The following is a 17,192-nucleotide window of genomic DNA, read 5'->3' as shown; positions in this document are numbered from 1 at the left end:
CTAGAATTCATCGTCTGCATTGGAATGCAGCAGCTAAAATAGCCAATATGATCCTAGCTGCATCAATGGGAGTGTAGCATCTATATTGGGGGAAGTAATAGTACCACTCAATTCAGGTTTGGTCGGGTCTCACCTGAAATACTGTGTCCAGTTCTGGTGACTACATTTCAAGAAGGATATTGACAAGTTGGATTTCTTGTCTGACTTCAATTTAATCACAGAATCATAGAGTTGAAAAAGACCCCAAGGATCATCCAATCTAACCCCATTCTGGCAAGCAGGAAGACACAGCCAAAGCTCTCTCTGTGACAGATGGCCATCCAACCTCTTTTGGAAAACCTCCATCACCATCTGAGGCAATGTCTTCCAATACTGAATAGCTCTTACCATGAGGGTGTTCTTCCTAACACTGAGGTGGAACCCCTTTACCTGTAATTTGAATCCATTGCTCTGTGTCCTGTTCTCTGTAGCAGCAGAAAACAAGTTTGCTTGATCCTCAGTATGACACCACTTCAAATACTTAAACAAGGTTATCATATCACCACTTAACTCTCTTCTCCAGATTAAAAAATATCCAGCTTCCTAAATCTCTCCTCATAGAGCTTGGTGGTTTCCTGACCCTTTACCATTTTGGTCACCCTCTTCTGGACATGCTCCAGTTTTCAACATCCTTTTTGAATTGTGGTGCCCAGAACTGGGCACAGGATTATTCCAGGTGAGGCCTGACCAAAGCAGAATAGAGTGGCACTATTACTTAGTTTGATCTAGACACTATACTTCTATTAATGCAGCCTAGAATCACATTAGCTATTTTAGCTGCCACATCACACTGTTGACTCATGTTCAACTAGTGGTCTACTAGGACTTCTAGATCTCTTTCATATATAGCCTTGTTAAGCCAGGTGTCCCCCATTCTATATCTGTGCATTTTATTTTTCCGCCCTAAGTGCAGTACCTTACATTTCTCCATGTTGGAAATCATTTTGTTAGCTTTGATCCAGCTTTCTAATCTATTAAGGTCATTTTGAATTTTGATCCTATCCTCTGGGGCTTTAGCTATTCTTCCTAATTTGGTGTCATCTGCAAATTTCATAAGCATGCCCCTTATTCCATTCCGTCATCCAACTCATTGATAAAGATGTTGAATAGTGCTGGGCCCAGCTCAATTTTGGCCCACCTCTCCAATCTGTTAAAGTCATTTTGCATTCCAGTATGAACACAACTTTTCTCCAACCTCCACAGGTTGTGCAACACAAACCCCATGGGCAGCGTGACCAGAAATCAGAACCACAAAGGAAGACAAAGCATTGTAAAATGTAGGACATTTAAGAAGGAAATGTGGGATGTTACAAAATAAAAGCTAGAAGCACTAAGGGAAATATAAATCCATGCTTCTTCTTAGTCATGCTCCAAATGGAAGATATTTTGGAATTCCTCCTGGACAGAAGGCTAAAATGTAGGACATGTCCTGGAAAAGAAGGATGTGGTGTGCATTCTTTCTGTGGAGTGCATTCTGCCTCTTGCATTCATGGCCTGTTTGGGTCCTCCTGAGAAATCTGGGTGGGCCACCATGGGAAAGAATGAATCTGGTCACCCTTTGGTTCAATCTAATGTTCTTACAGCCCCCACAAGAACATTGTTGTCATGTCCCACCAAATGAAAAGTGGTCTCTTGCCATTACCTTGGCTGTTCTCATTTGCCTCCATGCTGTAGACCACATTCAACCAGTCAGATTGTAACCTCTTGATCAGGGCATATGCCAACAAAGGGTTGCCCGCTGTTGTGCCCACCCCTTGGTGCAGGTCCTGGATCTTCTCATAGAATCTGTAAAATAGAAGTGATGGGTGTGGGAAAGAAAATTTATTTGTCTGTTTGTTTGTTTGGTAGTGGCCAATGTTATTTAGTACAGGAATGGGAATCATGCATGAGTCAATGCGGTACAGTGGTTTGATCATTGGGCTATGACTCTGGAGACCAGGGTTCAAATCCTGGCTTCTTTTTCAGATGTTAATGTGATGTAGTGGTCTGTGTGCTGGACTATGACTCTAGAGACCAGAGTTTGATTCCTGGCTCAGCCATGGAAACCCACTGGTTAACCTTGCACATGTCTGCTGTCAATGGTGAGCACAAACAAACTGAAACTTAATCCAGACAAGACAGAGGTGCTCCTGGTCATTTGTAAGGCAAATCAGGGAATAGGTATTCAGACCGTGCTGGATGGGGTTACACTCCCCCTGAAATCTCAGGCTTGCAGCTTTGGTGTGCTCCTGGACTCTACTCTGAGTCTGGATGCCCAGGTCTCAGCAGTGGCCTTGAGTACATTTGCACAATTAAAACTAATGCACCAGCTGTGCCCATTCCTTGAGACGTCAGATCTAGCTATGCCTTGGTTACATCCCATTTGGACTACTGTAATGGACTCTACGTGGGGCTGTCTTTGGAAATTGTTTGGAAACTTCAGTGTGTGCACAACGCTGCAGCCAGAATGCTGACCGGGGCCAGTTATAGGGAGCATATAACTCCAATATTGAAACACTTCACTGGCTACCAGTTTGTTTCCAAGCACATTTCAAAGTGCTGGTCATGACCTATAAAACTCTACATGGTTTAGGGCCAGGCTATTTAAGAAACTGTATCTCTCCATATGAACCAGCTAGAGCCCTAAGATCAGGAGAACTCAGGAGAAGGCTTCTCTTGGTTTCCCAACATCACAGGCTTGCTTGGTGGGGCCAGAGAAGAAAGCCTTCTTGGTGGCTGCTCCTGCCCTCTGGCAGCCTTCCATGGCAGGTCGGCTGGCCCAGAAAACCAAAACATTCCTATGCAGGCAGACTTTTTAAAATCATGCAAGCCTGGTTTATTTGGGGGGGGGGCAGTTTGAGTGTGTTTTAGATTTTTGATTATGTTCTTAACTTTTCTATGTCTTAAATTAACTTTGTTATGCTTTAATGAGATTTTTTTCATTTTTAAAAAATTGTTTTAAGTGCTTTTATATTGTGGTTGCCTTGGGCCCCTCTTTTTGGGAGAGAGCGCATAAAAATAAATAAAATAAATAAAAATACTCTTCTCAATCTCAAGGGGTGGCAATGGTAAACCCCTCTGAAGAGATTTGCCAAGAAAAGCTGTGATGGCGTGCTCTTAGGTTGCCATAAGCTGGAGGAATGACTTGAGGCACACAGCAGCAGCAACACAACAACATACAAAAATAGTATTAAAAACTCAACGTAACATTAAAAAAACACAAGTTAAAGCAGTTTAACACATTCAAAGCACAAAATTAGAGAGAAAGCGCCGCGTGGCCATTAATGCCTATCTGCACATGCAATTCATACCAAAGTCCTGCCTAAATAAAAAGATCTTTGCTTGGTAGTGGAAAGAGATCAGAGAGGCAGCCACCGAAACTTGCCATGGCAAGGAATACCCCTGTCTGGTGCACCCACCGAGAAGACACTGTTTTGTGTCTTCACCAAGCATGTTGTGACAGTAATAGGATTGAGAGAAGCCCTCTCCTGAAGATATATACTAGCTCACTTGTTGTTCTTGCTGTGTGCCTTGGACATCCTTTCTGACTTATGGTGATCCTAAGGTGGACCTGTTATGAGTTTTCTTGGAGAGATTTGTTCAGAGAGGGATTGACCTTGCCTCCCCTCTGAGGGGTGAGAAGGTATGACTTGCCCAAGCTCACCCCTGACCATGGCCAAATGGGGATTTGAACCTGGTCTCCAGAGTCATAGTCCACATTCAAACCGCCACACCATGCTAGTTCTCATCCCATAGCGTTGTATAATACCCACATGTGGGCATGCGCCACAGGAGCACAATGCAATCTCCATGCAAAATAGCAACCTTTGCAACAAGCATCAGTGCTGGGGTGCCATTGCCTACGTGGTAAATGCACTAGGAAAGCATAGGATGCACAGTCACAACACACACATGCACCTTGCAAAGACAAGGCACAGATGAACTTGCCGTTTATGTAACTCAGCTGTGCTGCTATCAGCAGAATACATCCATTGACGCTGGTGAATTATCTAAGTGAATTCCATGTTGGTGCCAACAGATATCTAGGTTTTGCACAGTAAAATGTGTGGGTTGATTGTGATTGACATTTTTACAATGTTAAAAACAGAGTTGTTCAGTGTGTTTAATCTTAACCCCCCCAAAAATGCCTGCATATGTCTGTTCCAGCATTACCTAGTAACTTTCTTCAGAATGGAAGATCAGATACATACAACACAAATTTATTTTCATATCCAAAAGCACAGTTCTATCTGGCCATGTGCAACAGGCTGGTGTGGGGTTGTTTTTACGGTGTCGAGGCCATTCATATTCATTCCCATTTCAAAAGCAGCTTGTGGTTGCATTATATCTGACGCAGGCAATAAATTCACCACAAAAGGGAGGCAAATTATTAGCCAGAGCTGTGTTTCAATTGCAAACTTCCCTTCCACTTCACAATCCAGAAAGAAGTTGTGGAGAAGAGTTGATTCTGGGGGGGCCCTAATCTCCTGAAACCAGCATGGTAAGCCCTTAAGAAGAAGGGAATTTCAACAAATGTTGTTCTCACCTGTTGAAATTTCCACTTCTGCACAGTCATTAAAGATACTGGAGCCCTGTCCTGTTTCCCTCCTGGAAATCCTACAACGACTCTCTCGACCCCTGTTTCCCTGGGTCATCTCTTCAAAACCTTGTTGGTTCAATCGGATGGAGAGATTCCTCTAATCTGCTTTTCTCCAACTCGGTACTATCCGTTATATTGGACTACAGCTCCCACCATCCCCAATTTTATTTTAAAAAACCTAGCTGCCCTGCAGGTCTTGCACAAAGCTATACTTGTGAAGCCATCTGACTTTAAGTCATGCTTTCAATCCACTTTGTATATCTATACAAGAGAAAAATGTGTGCTTCTCTGTTTATCAGAGCTATAGAGCTAGGACTATGAAACCTACACTGCAGAAATCTGACTCTATATTCAAGGACCCATGTATGTACACTTGAGTATTACTTGTTCCTCCCTACTCACTGTGAATGCCTTCTGCTTGCAGCCTTCAGCGATCTTCAGTACAAGGTGGCAGACTTCCTTAACCGTGGCATAGGAATGTAGTGGATACTCTGGAAGTCACCACATTCCTATGCGCTGGTTAAGGAAGTCTGCCACCTAGTGACTGAAGTAGTACTGAAGGCTGCAAAGGGGAGTTGTCATATAAGAAACAGGTTACAGGGCTACTCCTCCCACTGCTGTGGGTCAGCCACATCCCTGCAGACATGGAATGGGAAGATCTTGCCTCCAAGAGGATGTAAGGTGCATTATGTTAAAGGATGCATGCGGTCTCATTGATGACCCTGGTTCTTTCATATAGGGTGGGCACAATGTGTAACTGTAGTAAATATTTGACTTGGCACTAAAGAGTTATTGCAATTTGATTCTACTTCAAGTATCAAGCTCCATCCTTGGTAGATGATGATGATCATAGAATCCTAGAGTTGGAAGAGACCCCAAGGGCTATCCAGTCCAACCCCCTGTCATGCAGGAACTCTCCAGTCAAACATCCCTACAGTGGCCATCAAGCCTCTGCTTAAAGACCTCTAAGGAGGACTCCGAGGGAAAGTGTTCCACTGTCAACACTCCTTACTCTCAGGAAGTTCCTCCTAATGTTGAGCTGGATTTTCCCCCTGTGCTTGCATCCATTGTTACGGGTCCTGTTCTCTGCAGCAGCAGAAAACAGCTTTCTCCATCTTCAATATGACATGCCTTCAATATTTAAACAGGACTCATCATCACCTCTAACTGCTCTTTTTCCAGGCTAAACATCCCAGCTCCCTAAGTCTTTCTTCATAAGGCACGGTTTCCAGACCCTTCACCATTTTAGTAGTATCCTTTGCACACACTCCGTTTCTCAACATCCTTTTTTAATTGTGGTGCCCAAAACTGGACACAGTATTATTCCAGGCAGCGCCTGACCAAAGCAGATGCTGATGCTGATTTACTTATATTCTGCCTTTCCCCTCAATATATTATATTGCCCAACATTTTGCAAAAAATTGACCCCAAAATTCCAGGTAGACTTATTTATGAGTCAGTATGGTAATGTGATCTGCTAGCGCTTTCACATGTTCCTATGCAGTGAAGAAGAGTTTATTTTTGAGCCAAGCAGAAAGAGTCCTGGGATTGCTGCTAAAAACCCAGAGTCCCTCTTCCTCCAGGCTGCAGCTGTCTGGGGAGTGAAGGGTGAAACCAAGTTGAAACGCTGAGCAGAAGCCTCAATGAGAGTCGTCTTGCCATATCACACACACTGAAGGAGCCTCCAAGTTTTACCTTTGACCTATCCACACATCATGGTAAAATCCATATTTTGGCCCCAAACTTGACCTCGACCTATACATGAGGTCGACTTATAGTACGTATATAAGGTGGGTTTTTGTGAGGTACTTGAGATCCTCAGCAATAGCAGTCTAGTCCACTCCCTGGATTACAACACTAGAGCTCTCTGGCAGACAATTCTGGATACCTAGAAAACTACAATCCTAGGGTTCCATGCAGTGGCGCCTTGACAGTTAAAGTGGTATCAAACTCTTACAATGGGACCCTAGGACTTGGGGAAAATGCTGCAAACTGCCTCTAAGAAACCTCCAAAATAGTATTTGAGAGTTGTAGTAGAACTTGAAAAATTCTTGTCTCTCAAATGCTTTTAAAAGTAACATTTGGGAAGTAATGAGAAACCACAATCTGTTACCCAAATACAGTGGGCACTTGGAGTTTGGTTCCAGGACTCCATGAATAACAAACGATGTTCACGTCCTGTTAATACAACGCTGTAATAAAATGGTGTCCCTTGTATAAAACCACTAAATCCAGATTTGCTTTTTGGAATGTGTACTTTTTAAAAATATTTTCAAACTGTGGATGCATGAATCCATGGATTAAAAAAAATCCATGGATGCAGAGGGCTGACTGGTACGCTGACTCAACTCTTACTTGTCGCATGCCTTTTCAGGCTGACTTTGGGTTGCATACTCACCCCCTACAAAAAGCGATTGCCATATTGAATGATGTTATTTTTCATGCATTATTTCTAAGCTTCCACGCTTACCTCCGGAGATCATTGAGCCGCTTGGTCTCCTCTTCCAGGTAAGTGTGCAAATTCTGCAGGGTTCCCTTCTATCTCCCGGGCCTGGAGGAGATGCTCCAGCGATGGAGGTGTAGGTATGTCTGCATGCGCCCATGGCAAGATGCTCAGGACCAAAGCCATCTCCGGCCACTGCATCTCTTCTGGAGAAAACTTTCCTCCCTCTCTTTGTCCTTCCTTCCTCTCTTCTCAGGGCCAAGCCCTCCCAAAGACCAGGAGCCAAGGAATGGTTTTATTTGTCAGCGGTAGAAGCTCACCCTTGGCTTCTCCTTTGGAATCTTGCCCACGGCTGGGAAAAACCAGCCGACCAAACCTTCCCGGCAGAAAGAGAAATGAGCTGAGATTGGAAACAGCTGAGAAAGGGGCAGCCTGAGATAAAAAAGTAAGGCAGGGGAGACACCAGGCTGTGCTGTATGTATTTCTTTTCTCACTTGACTTGCTAAACTCTGGCAGACTTCTTTGCTCAGTACTTTGCAACTTCCCCACCAGTGCAGAAAATGTGATTTCTAAAAGGTAGCGTGACACGCAGTGTGGTGTAGTTCAGGTGTTGGACTATGACTTTGGAGGCCAGGGTTCAAATCCCCACTCAGCCATTGGGTGACCTTGGGCAAGTGACCATGCCCTTTGAGGGAAAACTTGGGGGAGCTGTGTATGTTTAGCCAGGAGAAGAGAATATTAAAAGGTGACAAGTCAGCCCTGCTTAAATATTGTGAAGGGTGTTCACTTTGATATGGAGCAAGCTTGTTTTCTGTGCTCCAGAGACAGGACATGGAGCAATGGATGAAGCTATAGGAGGAGAAGAGATTCTTCCTAAACATTCGTAAGAACTTCCTGACAGTAAGAGCTGTTTGACAGCGGACGATGGCTCCATCAGAGGGTGGTGGTGTCTCCTTATCTGGAGGCTTTTAAATGGAGGCCTGGACGACCATCTGCCAGATTGCTTTGATTCATGTTCCTGCATGGCAGTGGGTTGGACTGGATAGCTCTTGTGGTTATCTTCCAACTCTAGTGATTCCATGGTGAGGTACAGACAGGCAGCTCTGTGCACCTGCCTTTCCTGCTTGTTGTGTGCTGCAGCAGCCGCACCACACAGCACCAGCATGCTGCCAAAAATAAGCCACTTAAGCCGCTCTTTTTTGTGGTGCCATAAAGGGGAAATGGCACCGCCATGCTGCACTTCCTGGAAGTGACGTCCGGACACTGTGCGGCGTCGGTGTCAGCATGGCCGTCCCCCCCTCCCCCCGTTGGACAGAGGGGTGTCATGATGCGCCATCCTCCCGTACTAGGGCTCGGGTGCCTGCGGTTGCTGCATGCTCCCAACCCCTAGTATTGCCACGCCACTTCCCACCAGTATGTACCAGCCCAATATTTCTATGATTCTAAGTCACACTCTATCAGCCTCAGAGGAAGACCATACTAACTAAGGGGCTGTGCAAACCTGCAGCCACCTTCAGGTGTGCTGGATCAGGACCATGCCCCAATCCAACCTTTCCAGGGCACATAAAGGAGCTGCAAAAAGCGGCTCCATTTTGTCCCCTAGAAGAGGCACAATAGCCACAGTGCTGTGGCTTGAAGGTGCTCCTTTGGCGCTGTGTCGTGCAGACGCATTGCCGAAGAGTGCTGTGACGCCATGCACCATGTGTCACGTAGGTCACGGCGCCCTGGGGGCAGAGCCGGGCATGCATCATGTAGACGCTACAACCCCGACTCCACCCCTAGGCCAGCCCAAAGTGCTGGTCTGCACAGGGACTAAGTTATCGAGGCTGGATGGCCATCTGTCGGGGATGCTTTGAGTGTGATTTCCTGCACGGCAGGGGGTTGGACTGGATGGCCCTTGCGGTCTCTTCCAACTCTATGATTCTATGATTCTACACCCGACTCCACCCCCAGGTCAACTCAAAGTGCTGGTCTGCACAGGGACTAAGTAAGGTAATCTAGAATCTTGGCCATGTTGCCATCCCTCGTTTTCCAAACGCCCTAGTATTCCAACTGTGCCTCGTCCACACCAGAATAACCTGACAGAGGGGGAGAGACTTTCATCAGAGTCTTGTTGAGGACTATAAAGAGAACAAAAACAAAAACAACTGGAAAGCATGTTTCACAGGAAGAATAAAAGGAAATAAAGTCCCACATGCTGTGTGATGATTAGAAAAACTTTTATTTCTTAAAAATTTGGCCTTGTATCAATTGACCTCTTCAGGGGTTATTACCAGAAATTTCTGGTGTTTCAGTCTGCAGTCTCAATCTAAGTGATCATCTGAGTATTAAAAGGAAGCATTAGGACTTCATTGGGCAATGTGGAATACTGGGCACCACAGTTTTGAAAAGGATGTTGACAAGCTGGAGGTGTGTGTCTGAGGTCCAAAATGATGAAAGGTCTGAAAACCATCAAGCCCTATGAGGAGAGATTTAGGGAGGTGGGTATAGTTCATCCGGAGAAGAGAGGTTAAAGAGGTGGACATGAAAGCCCTGTTTAAATATTTGAAGCAATGTCATACTGAAGAGGCAGCAGCCAGCACGTTATTTTCTGTTGTCCGAGAACTGGACAAGGAGCAATGGATGTAAACTACAGGAAAAGAGATTCCACTCAACATTAGGAAGAATGTCCTAACAGTAGAGCGATTGGACAGTGGAAGACTCTGCCTTGGAAGTTGGTGGAGTCTCCTTCTTTGGCTTTTTAAGCAGAAGCTGCATGGCCATCTGTCATAGGAGTGCTTAGATTGTGATTCCTGCTGGCAGAATGGGGTTGGTTTGCTCCTTCCAACTCTATGATTCTGTGATTCTAGATGTGTCCAGCTGGTGCTTGTGGGAAAAGAATTCCACTTGAATAACCATAGCAGATGTGCAACATGCATCTAACGTAAGTGGTAATGTGCATTGTGCATTGCTCAACAGTGTTTCTGTTCATTGGCCATTGTGTATGAGGTCCAGGTACGTGCATTAATTGTTTCTCATACATTGCACTACAGCGGTATTCAATATGATTGCAGTCTGCTGGCAGATATTTATACAATCACAAAGTTGGAAGGGGGATTTATGGGCATTAATTCAACCCCCTGCTCAGTTCAGGATCACCAGCTAAAGCATCTCCCAGCTGGTTGCTATCCAGGCTCTTTTTGAAGAGAGCCAGAGAAGGAGACCCCACCAGCTCTCTCTAGGCAGTTGGTTCCATGGCAGAACCATTTTTTACTGTCAAGACATTTCTTGCAATGTTCAATCAAACCTACCCTCCTTTAACTTCAAACCATGAGACCTGGTTCTCACCCTCTGGGGATCCAAAAACAGGCCTGCCTACTCTTCATCTAAAGGCCTTGAGATACTGGTGCTTTCACACAATTAGAAGTGTAAACAGGATTTATCTGTGAAAATCATGCATTTGTGGTTAAGATTTTCGCACGATGTCATGATTAAGTACCAAATCCTGGGGATATCCCACAAAAACATCATGCAATTGCAATAGTTTTTCACACAGCGGTGCAACTAAATTAAAGTAATTAAAGCACCATTAACCTGGGAATAACCAAGCATAAATAGCAACAAATCATTGATGGGAGAAAATCCCATGAATGATCTTTGCTCTTTATTGCCTGATTTCTCTGGTTATTCCGGAATGACCACTGTGTGTGAAAATTTATTGCGATTAATAGTAATTGTGTGATTTTTATGGTATATAACAACCCATTTGAACTTCCAATTTTCCTCCGTGTGATAAAACTCCATTGAAGGGGTCTATCATGTTACCCCTCTGTCTTCTCTTCACTGAAGTGGAACATGTTCAGCTCCCTCAACCTTTCCTCCTAGGTTTTGTCCTCCATACCAATTATCATCCTTCTCTCAGCTTGCTCCAACTTGTCTATATCCTTCTTAAAATGAGGTACTCAGAACTGATTTACACCATACTGGGAAGACGCAGATCTTGGACTGAGGGAAATGGTTGAGGAGAGGAGTTTCTGGCAGAAAGCAAAAGCTCTAAAGTTGGATTGCTTAAAGTTTAGAGGGCTGTTTCCTCACTTGGCAAGTTGTCCCATACTTTGTGACTGTTCCCAGCTGGAGACTGAGGCAGCCTGGCAGGTTTTGAGTGGGCCAAGGTCCAGAGAGCATTGCACCAAAAAGAGCCAAGAAGAGGCTGAATGATGTCATCCACAATTTACAGATGGAAATCGGCACACACTAGGAACACCCCGAGTTGCATGCAGCCAACTTCAGGATCTCTGGTAGTCCCTGGCCCTGTTCTTCCCCAATGCTATGGATTCTGCACTGTGCTTGTTGCATGTCCTCAGTGTTCCTGGGGAGTAAATAACAAGAGGTTAGTGCTTGCAGATGAAGGAGGTTTTTTATTGATCAAGACGCCTTGAATTAATTTCTATGCAAATAAACCCTTCAGCTTTGCAGACAAGGGCTCCTTGGGGTCCAAAGAGTCATGGCTGTGCTGCCATCTGCTGGAGAGTTCAAAGACAGAATCGATTTGGGGGTCAGTCTGCTGGATATTGCACATTCGTCTTCCGTCAAGGAAAAATAGTGCATTCAAGAGTATACAAAGATTCCCTCTCCCAAACCCATGCCAGCCAGGCAGATGTTCAGATTTCCCCTCCACAGATGTTCAGCCCCCCTGCATTTTCCCTTTGCGACTCCAATTGTAAACACTATTTGGATGTTTGGATGATTATGAGAAATCTGTTTTTAACCCCAGGTCTAGTCTTCTTTCACCTTAGTCAAACTTGGATATCAATAAATATTGAGAAGGGATGTTTTGGGAAAGTAGCCAAAAGGGCACTCCTGTGCAGGAGCTAGCCATCCATAGATCCGTGATGGCGGACCTATGGCACAGTGCCAAAGATGTCACACAATGCCATTTGCCCGACACCCGGTGGAGAGAAGGCGGCACAAATGAGTTTATCACACAAAGGAGATCAGGGGTTTATCCCATGAATAAACCAGGAAAATCATGTAATTACACCTCACGATTTCACACGATGGTCGCACAAAACCACCATTAAAGAGGTCCACAAAGAAACATAACACATATCTTTTCACTTTTGGAATTTCAGCCATAATGCTTTCCAATATTACTTTATTTGTGCAATTGGCATGTGATAATCATTCGTGCGATTACTCGTCATTCGCACTTCATTTGGCAGGTATACTTTAAACATGCTTTAATCTGTTCTTTAAATGCCAAAATCAAGCCCCAGTGTGAAAAACTCCGGAGTTAGGAAAGAAAAAGATAGATACAAATGAGCTACTACTGAGAAGCCCAAGACTCGCTGTCTCACAGTACTTATGCTCTCTCCCTCTGAATAGCCCAGTGCAAACTGTGCAAAGCCTGGTTGGTTAATACAGAATAAACTTGCATTGACTTGAGCGCAAACTACTTTTTTCACACTGAACTCAGTTTGCTGCAACTGAAGTAAAGATGAGAACAAAGGGGAAGTGGGAGGAGAAGAGAGAAAACGGGGACATTTTCAAAGCAGCCCAGAAAGTAGGGACAGCAGAGGATTTAACTGGGGGGCTGTCCCTGTAAACTGAGGTGGGATACAGACCGCCCCTTTGGGGAGGCCTGCACCCACCCCTTTCCCAGACGGATCAGGGCCTCAGTGGCTACAGCGGCAGCTCCAGAGGCCCAATCCACCGCTTTTCCAGGCCTCAGGGAAGCAGCAACGCGCCGCTTCCCCCGGCCTGGAAAGGGAGAAAGGGGCCACTAGGCCCTTTCTTTCTGTATTGCTGGCATGGCTGTTTAAGGCCTTGCCAGCGATACGCGTGGCGGAAGGAGCTCCAAACCGGGGTCCTGTTCGGTGCTGCCTGAAAGGGTGCCACAAGCAGCCTTCAGTTGGCACCAAGACATAACGGCCACGCCATGCTGCGTTGTGGATGGCAACAAAGCCATTACGTCAAAATGACGGCACCCATGTGTACATGGGCACTGCCCATTTTGACGCCCCTGTTACGTGTTAGGGGTGAGGCCGGTATGGACGACTGCGTCCTCGGCCAACCCCTAGCACGTGATTGGGGGCGGTGCAAAGGCCTGTTTAAATCGGGCCTGAGTTAGTTGGAAGATATTTGTTTTTACAGAAACAAAGCTGGGAATGTCATGGGAATTTAAAAATAGATGTGATTGTGAGAATACAGTGTATAGGGTGGTGTCACCCACGGACAAACCCTATACGCCACACGACTGTTTGCAGGACTCCTGTGAGTGTTTACAGCGGGCTTCCAAGGCAGTTTCCGGAGGACCGACTGGGGACACCTGGGGGGGAAGGTGGAGCGGGCGTGTCCTGCGTTGGCAGCGGTGGCACGAACGCTGAAAACCAGCGTGCTGGGACTCCTCCTTCACCACCCCTCCTCTCCTGCCGGACTTTGGGCCAGGGGCCACGCTGCTGCCGGGCGGCTCTCTCTGGGGGTGTCGGAGGTGCGCATCTGCGTACCGCCCCCAGGGGGACGCCCCCGGGACTGTTTGCAGGACTCCACATTTTTGGCAGCGCTAGATCAAGAGAGGCTGTGCGGATGTCAGCCTTAGGCAGGGGATGCCTGAAGTGGCTAACCTCTGCTCTTTCAATTGCTGGGAAGGGGGGGAGGAGGTGGTTATGGATCGGGGGAGCCGGGCTGGGGAGGGCGGGCGGGGGGAGGAGAGAGATAACATCGGTACGAGCAGAGCTCCCATTGAGGTAGTGTGGGGCAGGGGAGGTATGGCGGTGGGAGAAGGGGACTTGCGTTACAAGGGAAGGCGGATCGAGATCGATGCGTCATACTTATCCTCCTTCCTGTCCCCTCCCAACCAAAGGGCCTGGGGTCACTCCAACCGTGCCACAAACCCTGTCGCTGCTCCTGTGCAATGCCAGGTCGATCAACAACAAGTCCCACATCCTCCATGATCTGATGGAGGACACTAACTGCGACCTGGCTTGCATTACCAGAGACCTGGCTTGGGCCCCCCTGAGGGGGATGCTGTGTGGGCACAGGCCCTTACCTGCTGGGTTCTAGCGTGAAGGACCAGCCCAGGTTAGGTGGGCGGGGGGTGTGTGGCCTTGATACATAGGAACATCTTGTCTCTCACCCAGGAACCACATCCAACAGACTTCCTTTATCGAGTGTATTTACCTGACCCTAAAGGCTAGGGACAGTAGGGATTCTGTTGGTGTATCGGCCACCCCGTGCGGCCTAACGGACTCCCTTAACGAGCTGACACAGTCTGGTCGCGGAGCTGATGCTGGAGACACCCAGGCTACTTGTCCTGGGCGACTTCAACATCTCCCTCACGGCCAGCTATGTTCCATCCGGTGCGGCGTGGGGAATTCATGGATACCATGGGGGCGGCCATGGGCCTGTCCCAGACTGCTTTCGGGTCCAACGCATTTTGGCGGGTAATACACTCGATTTGGTCTTTTGTTCAGATGCGGATAATCCGTGGTTGGAAATAACTAATATTTCCCCCCTGTCATGGACGGATCATTTCCTCGTGGAGGCAAAAATCAAGGTCTTACTACGCATTCCCCCCCCCGGGGGTGGCAGACCTATTAGAATGGTCCACCCTCGAAGGCTGATGGAACCCAAAGGTTCCAGGAAGCCCTAGAGGGACACATGGTTGGAAGTGATGGCGATTGTTTGATGCCCTGACTGGATCTGGAAATACCGGTCTCTCCAGGGCTATAACACAGTATCGCTCCCAAGCGCCCTCTCAGGCCCGCCTCCAAACGCAAAGCCCTGGTATACGGAAGATCTCCGGGCGAGAAGGTGAAGCGGGACCTGCGACGGCTAGAGCACCGCTGGCGGAACACCTATGCTTAGCCGACAAGCTCTCCTAGACCACCTGTTGGAGGACTATGGAGAGGCGACACGAGCAGCTAAGAACCGTTCTATGGTGGCTCGTGTCGCGTCGCAGATGTCGCGTGCCGCGAGTTGTGTCAGGGTAGTTAGGGAGCTAACTCAGCTCCCTCCCTGCCTGAACCAGAATCCTTGACCTTCTAAGGCCTGCTGCGACCAATTTAACAACTTCTTCGCGGATATAAAACCTCTCGGATAAGCGAAGGTCTTAACGCCAGCATTAGAGCAGAACCTAGGGTAGAGGAATCCAGAGCCTCCGTGGACTCTATTAAACTGGATCAGTTTGAGTTGGTGGACCGATGATGGTGGACAAGATCCTTGGAAGTTTTCGGAAGACAACCTGCTCTCTCGGATCATCCTGTCCCTCCATGGCTAGCGGCTCCGGGGGGACCGGCAGTAACTTCACTGTTACGCCAGATTATTATACATCTTTGAGGAAGGGCAATTTCCAACTGATCTGAAATTGGCCTTGTAAAACCTCTATTAAAAAAGCCCCCTCGACCCCCTGGTACATAGTAATTATCGGCCGTCTCGCTGCTGCCATTTCTGGGGAGGTGATCAGGAGCGGTTGCATCCAGCTCTCTCGATCTTGGACGAAACGGATTTATCTGGACCCATTTCAAACTGGCTTTCGGTCGGGTTACGGGTTGAGACGGCCATGGGTCGCCTTGGTCGATGATACTCCGTCTGGGCTCGACAGGGGAAGCATGTCCCTGCTGGTTGCTCTTGGACATCTCAGCGGCTTTCGATACCATAGGACCATGGTATCCTTCTGGAGCGCCTGGTAGAGGTGGGAATCGGGGGCACTGCGCGCTCCAGTGGTTTCCGGTCCTACCCTCGCTGGGAGGTTCCAGATGGTGCAGCTGGGAGACGTGTGCTCGTGATAAGAGGGCCCTTATACTGGGGGTCCCTCAAGGAGCCATTCTGTCTCCCATGCTATTTAACATTTACATGTAAAGCCGCTGGGAGAGATCATATCCGGAGGCAATGGGGGCGCGGGTTATCAGTACGCTGATGACAACACCAATAGTACTTCTCTATGTCTACCGACTGATGCAGTGACCGAGGATGGCCGTCTCTTCTCTACGTGGCCTGTCTGGAGTACAGTATGGGCTGGATGAGGGAAAACCGACTCAGTCTGAATCCAGAGAGAAAACGGAGGTACATTGGTGATAGGTTACCCTGGCCCAGGAATGGGTGGTGGTTCCACCTGTACCTGAACAGGATCACGTTTCTGTGAACGGATCCGTGCGCCAGTCTGGGGTGCTTCTTGACTATCGCACTTCACTCTTACATCTCAATGGTGAATGCGACGGTCAAGAGCACTTGTTATACAGCTTCGGCTTATTCGCCAGCTGCGCCCTACACTGGCCCAGAGGGACCTTGATAAACGGTGGTACCACTCCTGGTAACCTCTAGATTGGACTTCTGCAATGCGCTCTACATGGGGCAAACCCTTGTACCATAACCCGGAAGCTACATCGCTGGTACAAAATACGGCAGCCAGGCTGGTCACTGGTACCCTCCGGGCCAGCCCATATTACACCTGTGCTTAAAGACCTGCATTGGCTGCCTATCCGCTTCCGGGCTCAGTACAAGGTGTTTGGTGATTACCTACAAAGCCCTACATGGCTTGGGCCCAGGATACCTGAAGGACCGCCTCTCCCATACATTCTGCCCCGCACCTCTCAGAACTTCTGGGCAGCATTATCAGGGTTCAGGGGCAGAGACTCACCTCCACAACGAGGAGGACGTATTCCATTTCCTGGCCCCGCCTTTGGAACCGTGCCACCAGAGCTCCGCTCGGCTACCTCCTTAGCTCAGTTTAGAAGGATTTGAAACCTTCCTATTTCGAGCTGCATTCCCCGATGAAGCTCAAATGGCTTTCCTCCCTCTTTAGTCGCACAGATGGTTGGCTGATGGGTTTTATAACTTTTTTTATATGTGTACTGTTACACGGTCTGTGTTATTATGTATTTGATTTTATTATGTTTCACCGCCCTGATCGATGGAAGGGCGGATAATAAATAAAATTTTTATTTTTATTTATTTAGAAATACGGGGGTCCTCGCATTTCTGTGGATTGGTTCAAGGATCCGCTGTGGATAACAAATCCGTGGATGCTCAAGTCCCATTACAATGGCACAAGCAAAATGGTTTGTGGCTTCTAAACAAGGCCACTCATGCGCTTCTACTTGGAATTCCTATTTCTTTTGTCAATTCTCCAAGCCCTGGCTTGTTGACTCCGGG

At 47.3% G+C, this 17,192-nt stretch overlaps 1 protein-coding gene across 2 annotated transcripts in view; it reads right to left on the bottom strand.

Annotated features, from left to right (window-relative positions):
• The window catches only part of P4HA3 (prolyl 4-hydroxylase subunit alpha 3), a 47,756-nt gene that overhangs the window by 25,556 nt on the left and 5,008 nt on the right, over positions 1–17,192 (bottom strand). The window contains exons 1-2 of one of the 2 annotated variants that reach the window (XM_042456372.1): positions 7,089–7,175; positions 1,682–1,824 (exon numbers count right to left, since the gene is read on the bottom strand). In XM_042456372.1, the coding sequence (XP_042312306.1) occupies positions 1,682–1,706 (25 nt within the window). In that variant the 5' untranslated portion in view covers positions 1,707–1,824; positions 7,089–7,175. Of the gene's footprint in view, positions 1–1,681; positions 1,825–7,088; positions 7,176–17,192 lie in introns of those variants that run through there. The other variant, XM_042456373.1, reaches the window with a different exon arrangement.

This window comes from Sceloporus undulatus, chromosome 3 (assembly GCF_019175285.1).
Source record: "Sceloporus undulatus isolate JIND9_A2432 ecotype Alabama chromosome 3, SceUnd_v1.1, whole genome shotgun sequence".
NCBI classification, from domain to species: Eukaryota; Metazoa; Chordata; class Lepidosauria; order Squamata; family Phrynosomatidae; genus Sceloporus; species Sceloporus undulatus.
Note: the sequence above shows the minus strand (reverse complement) of the source record. Positions and strands in the feature narration are given on the sequence as shown.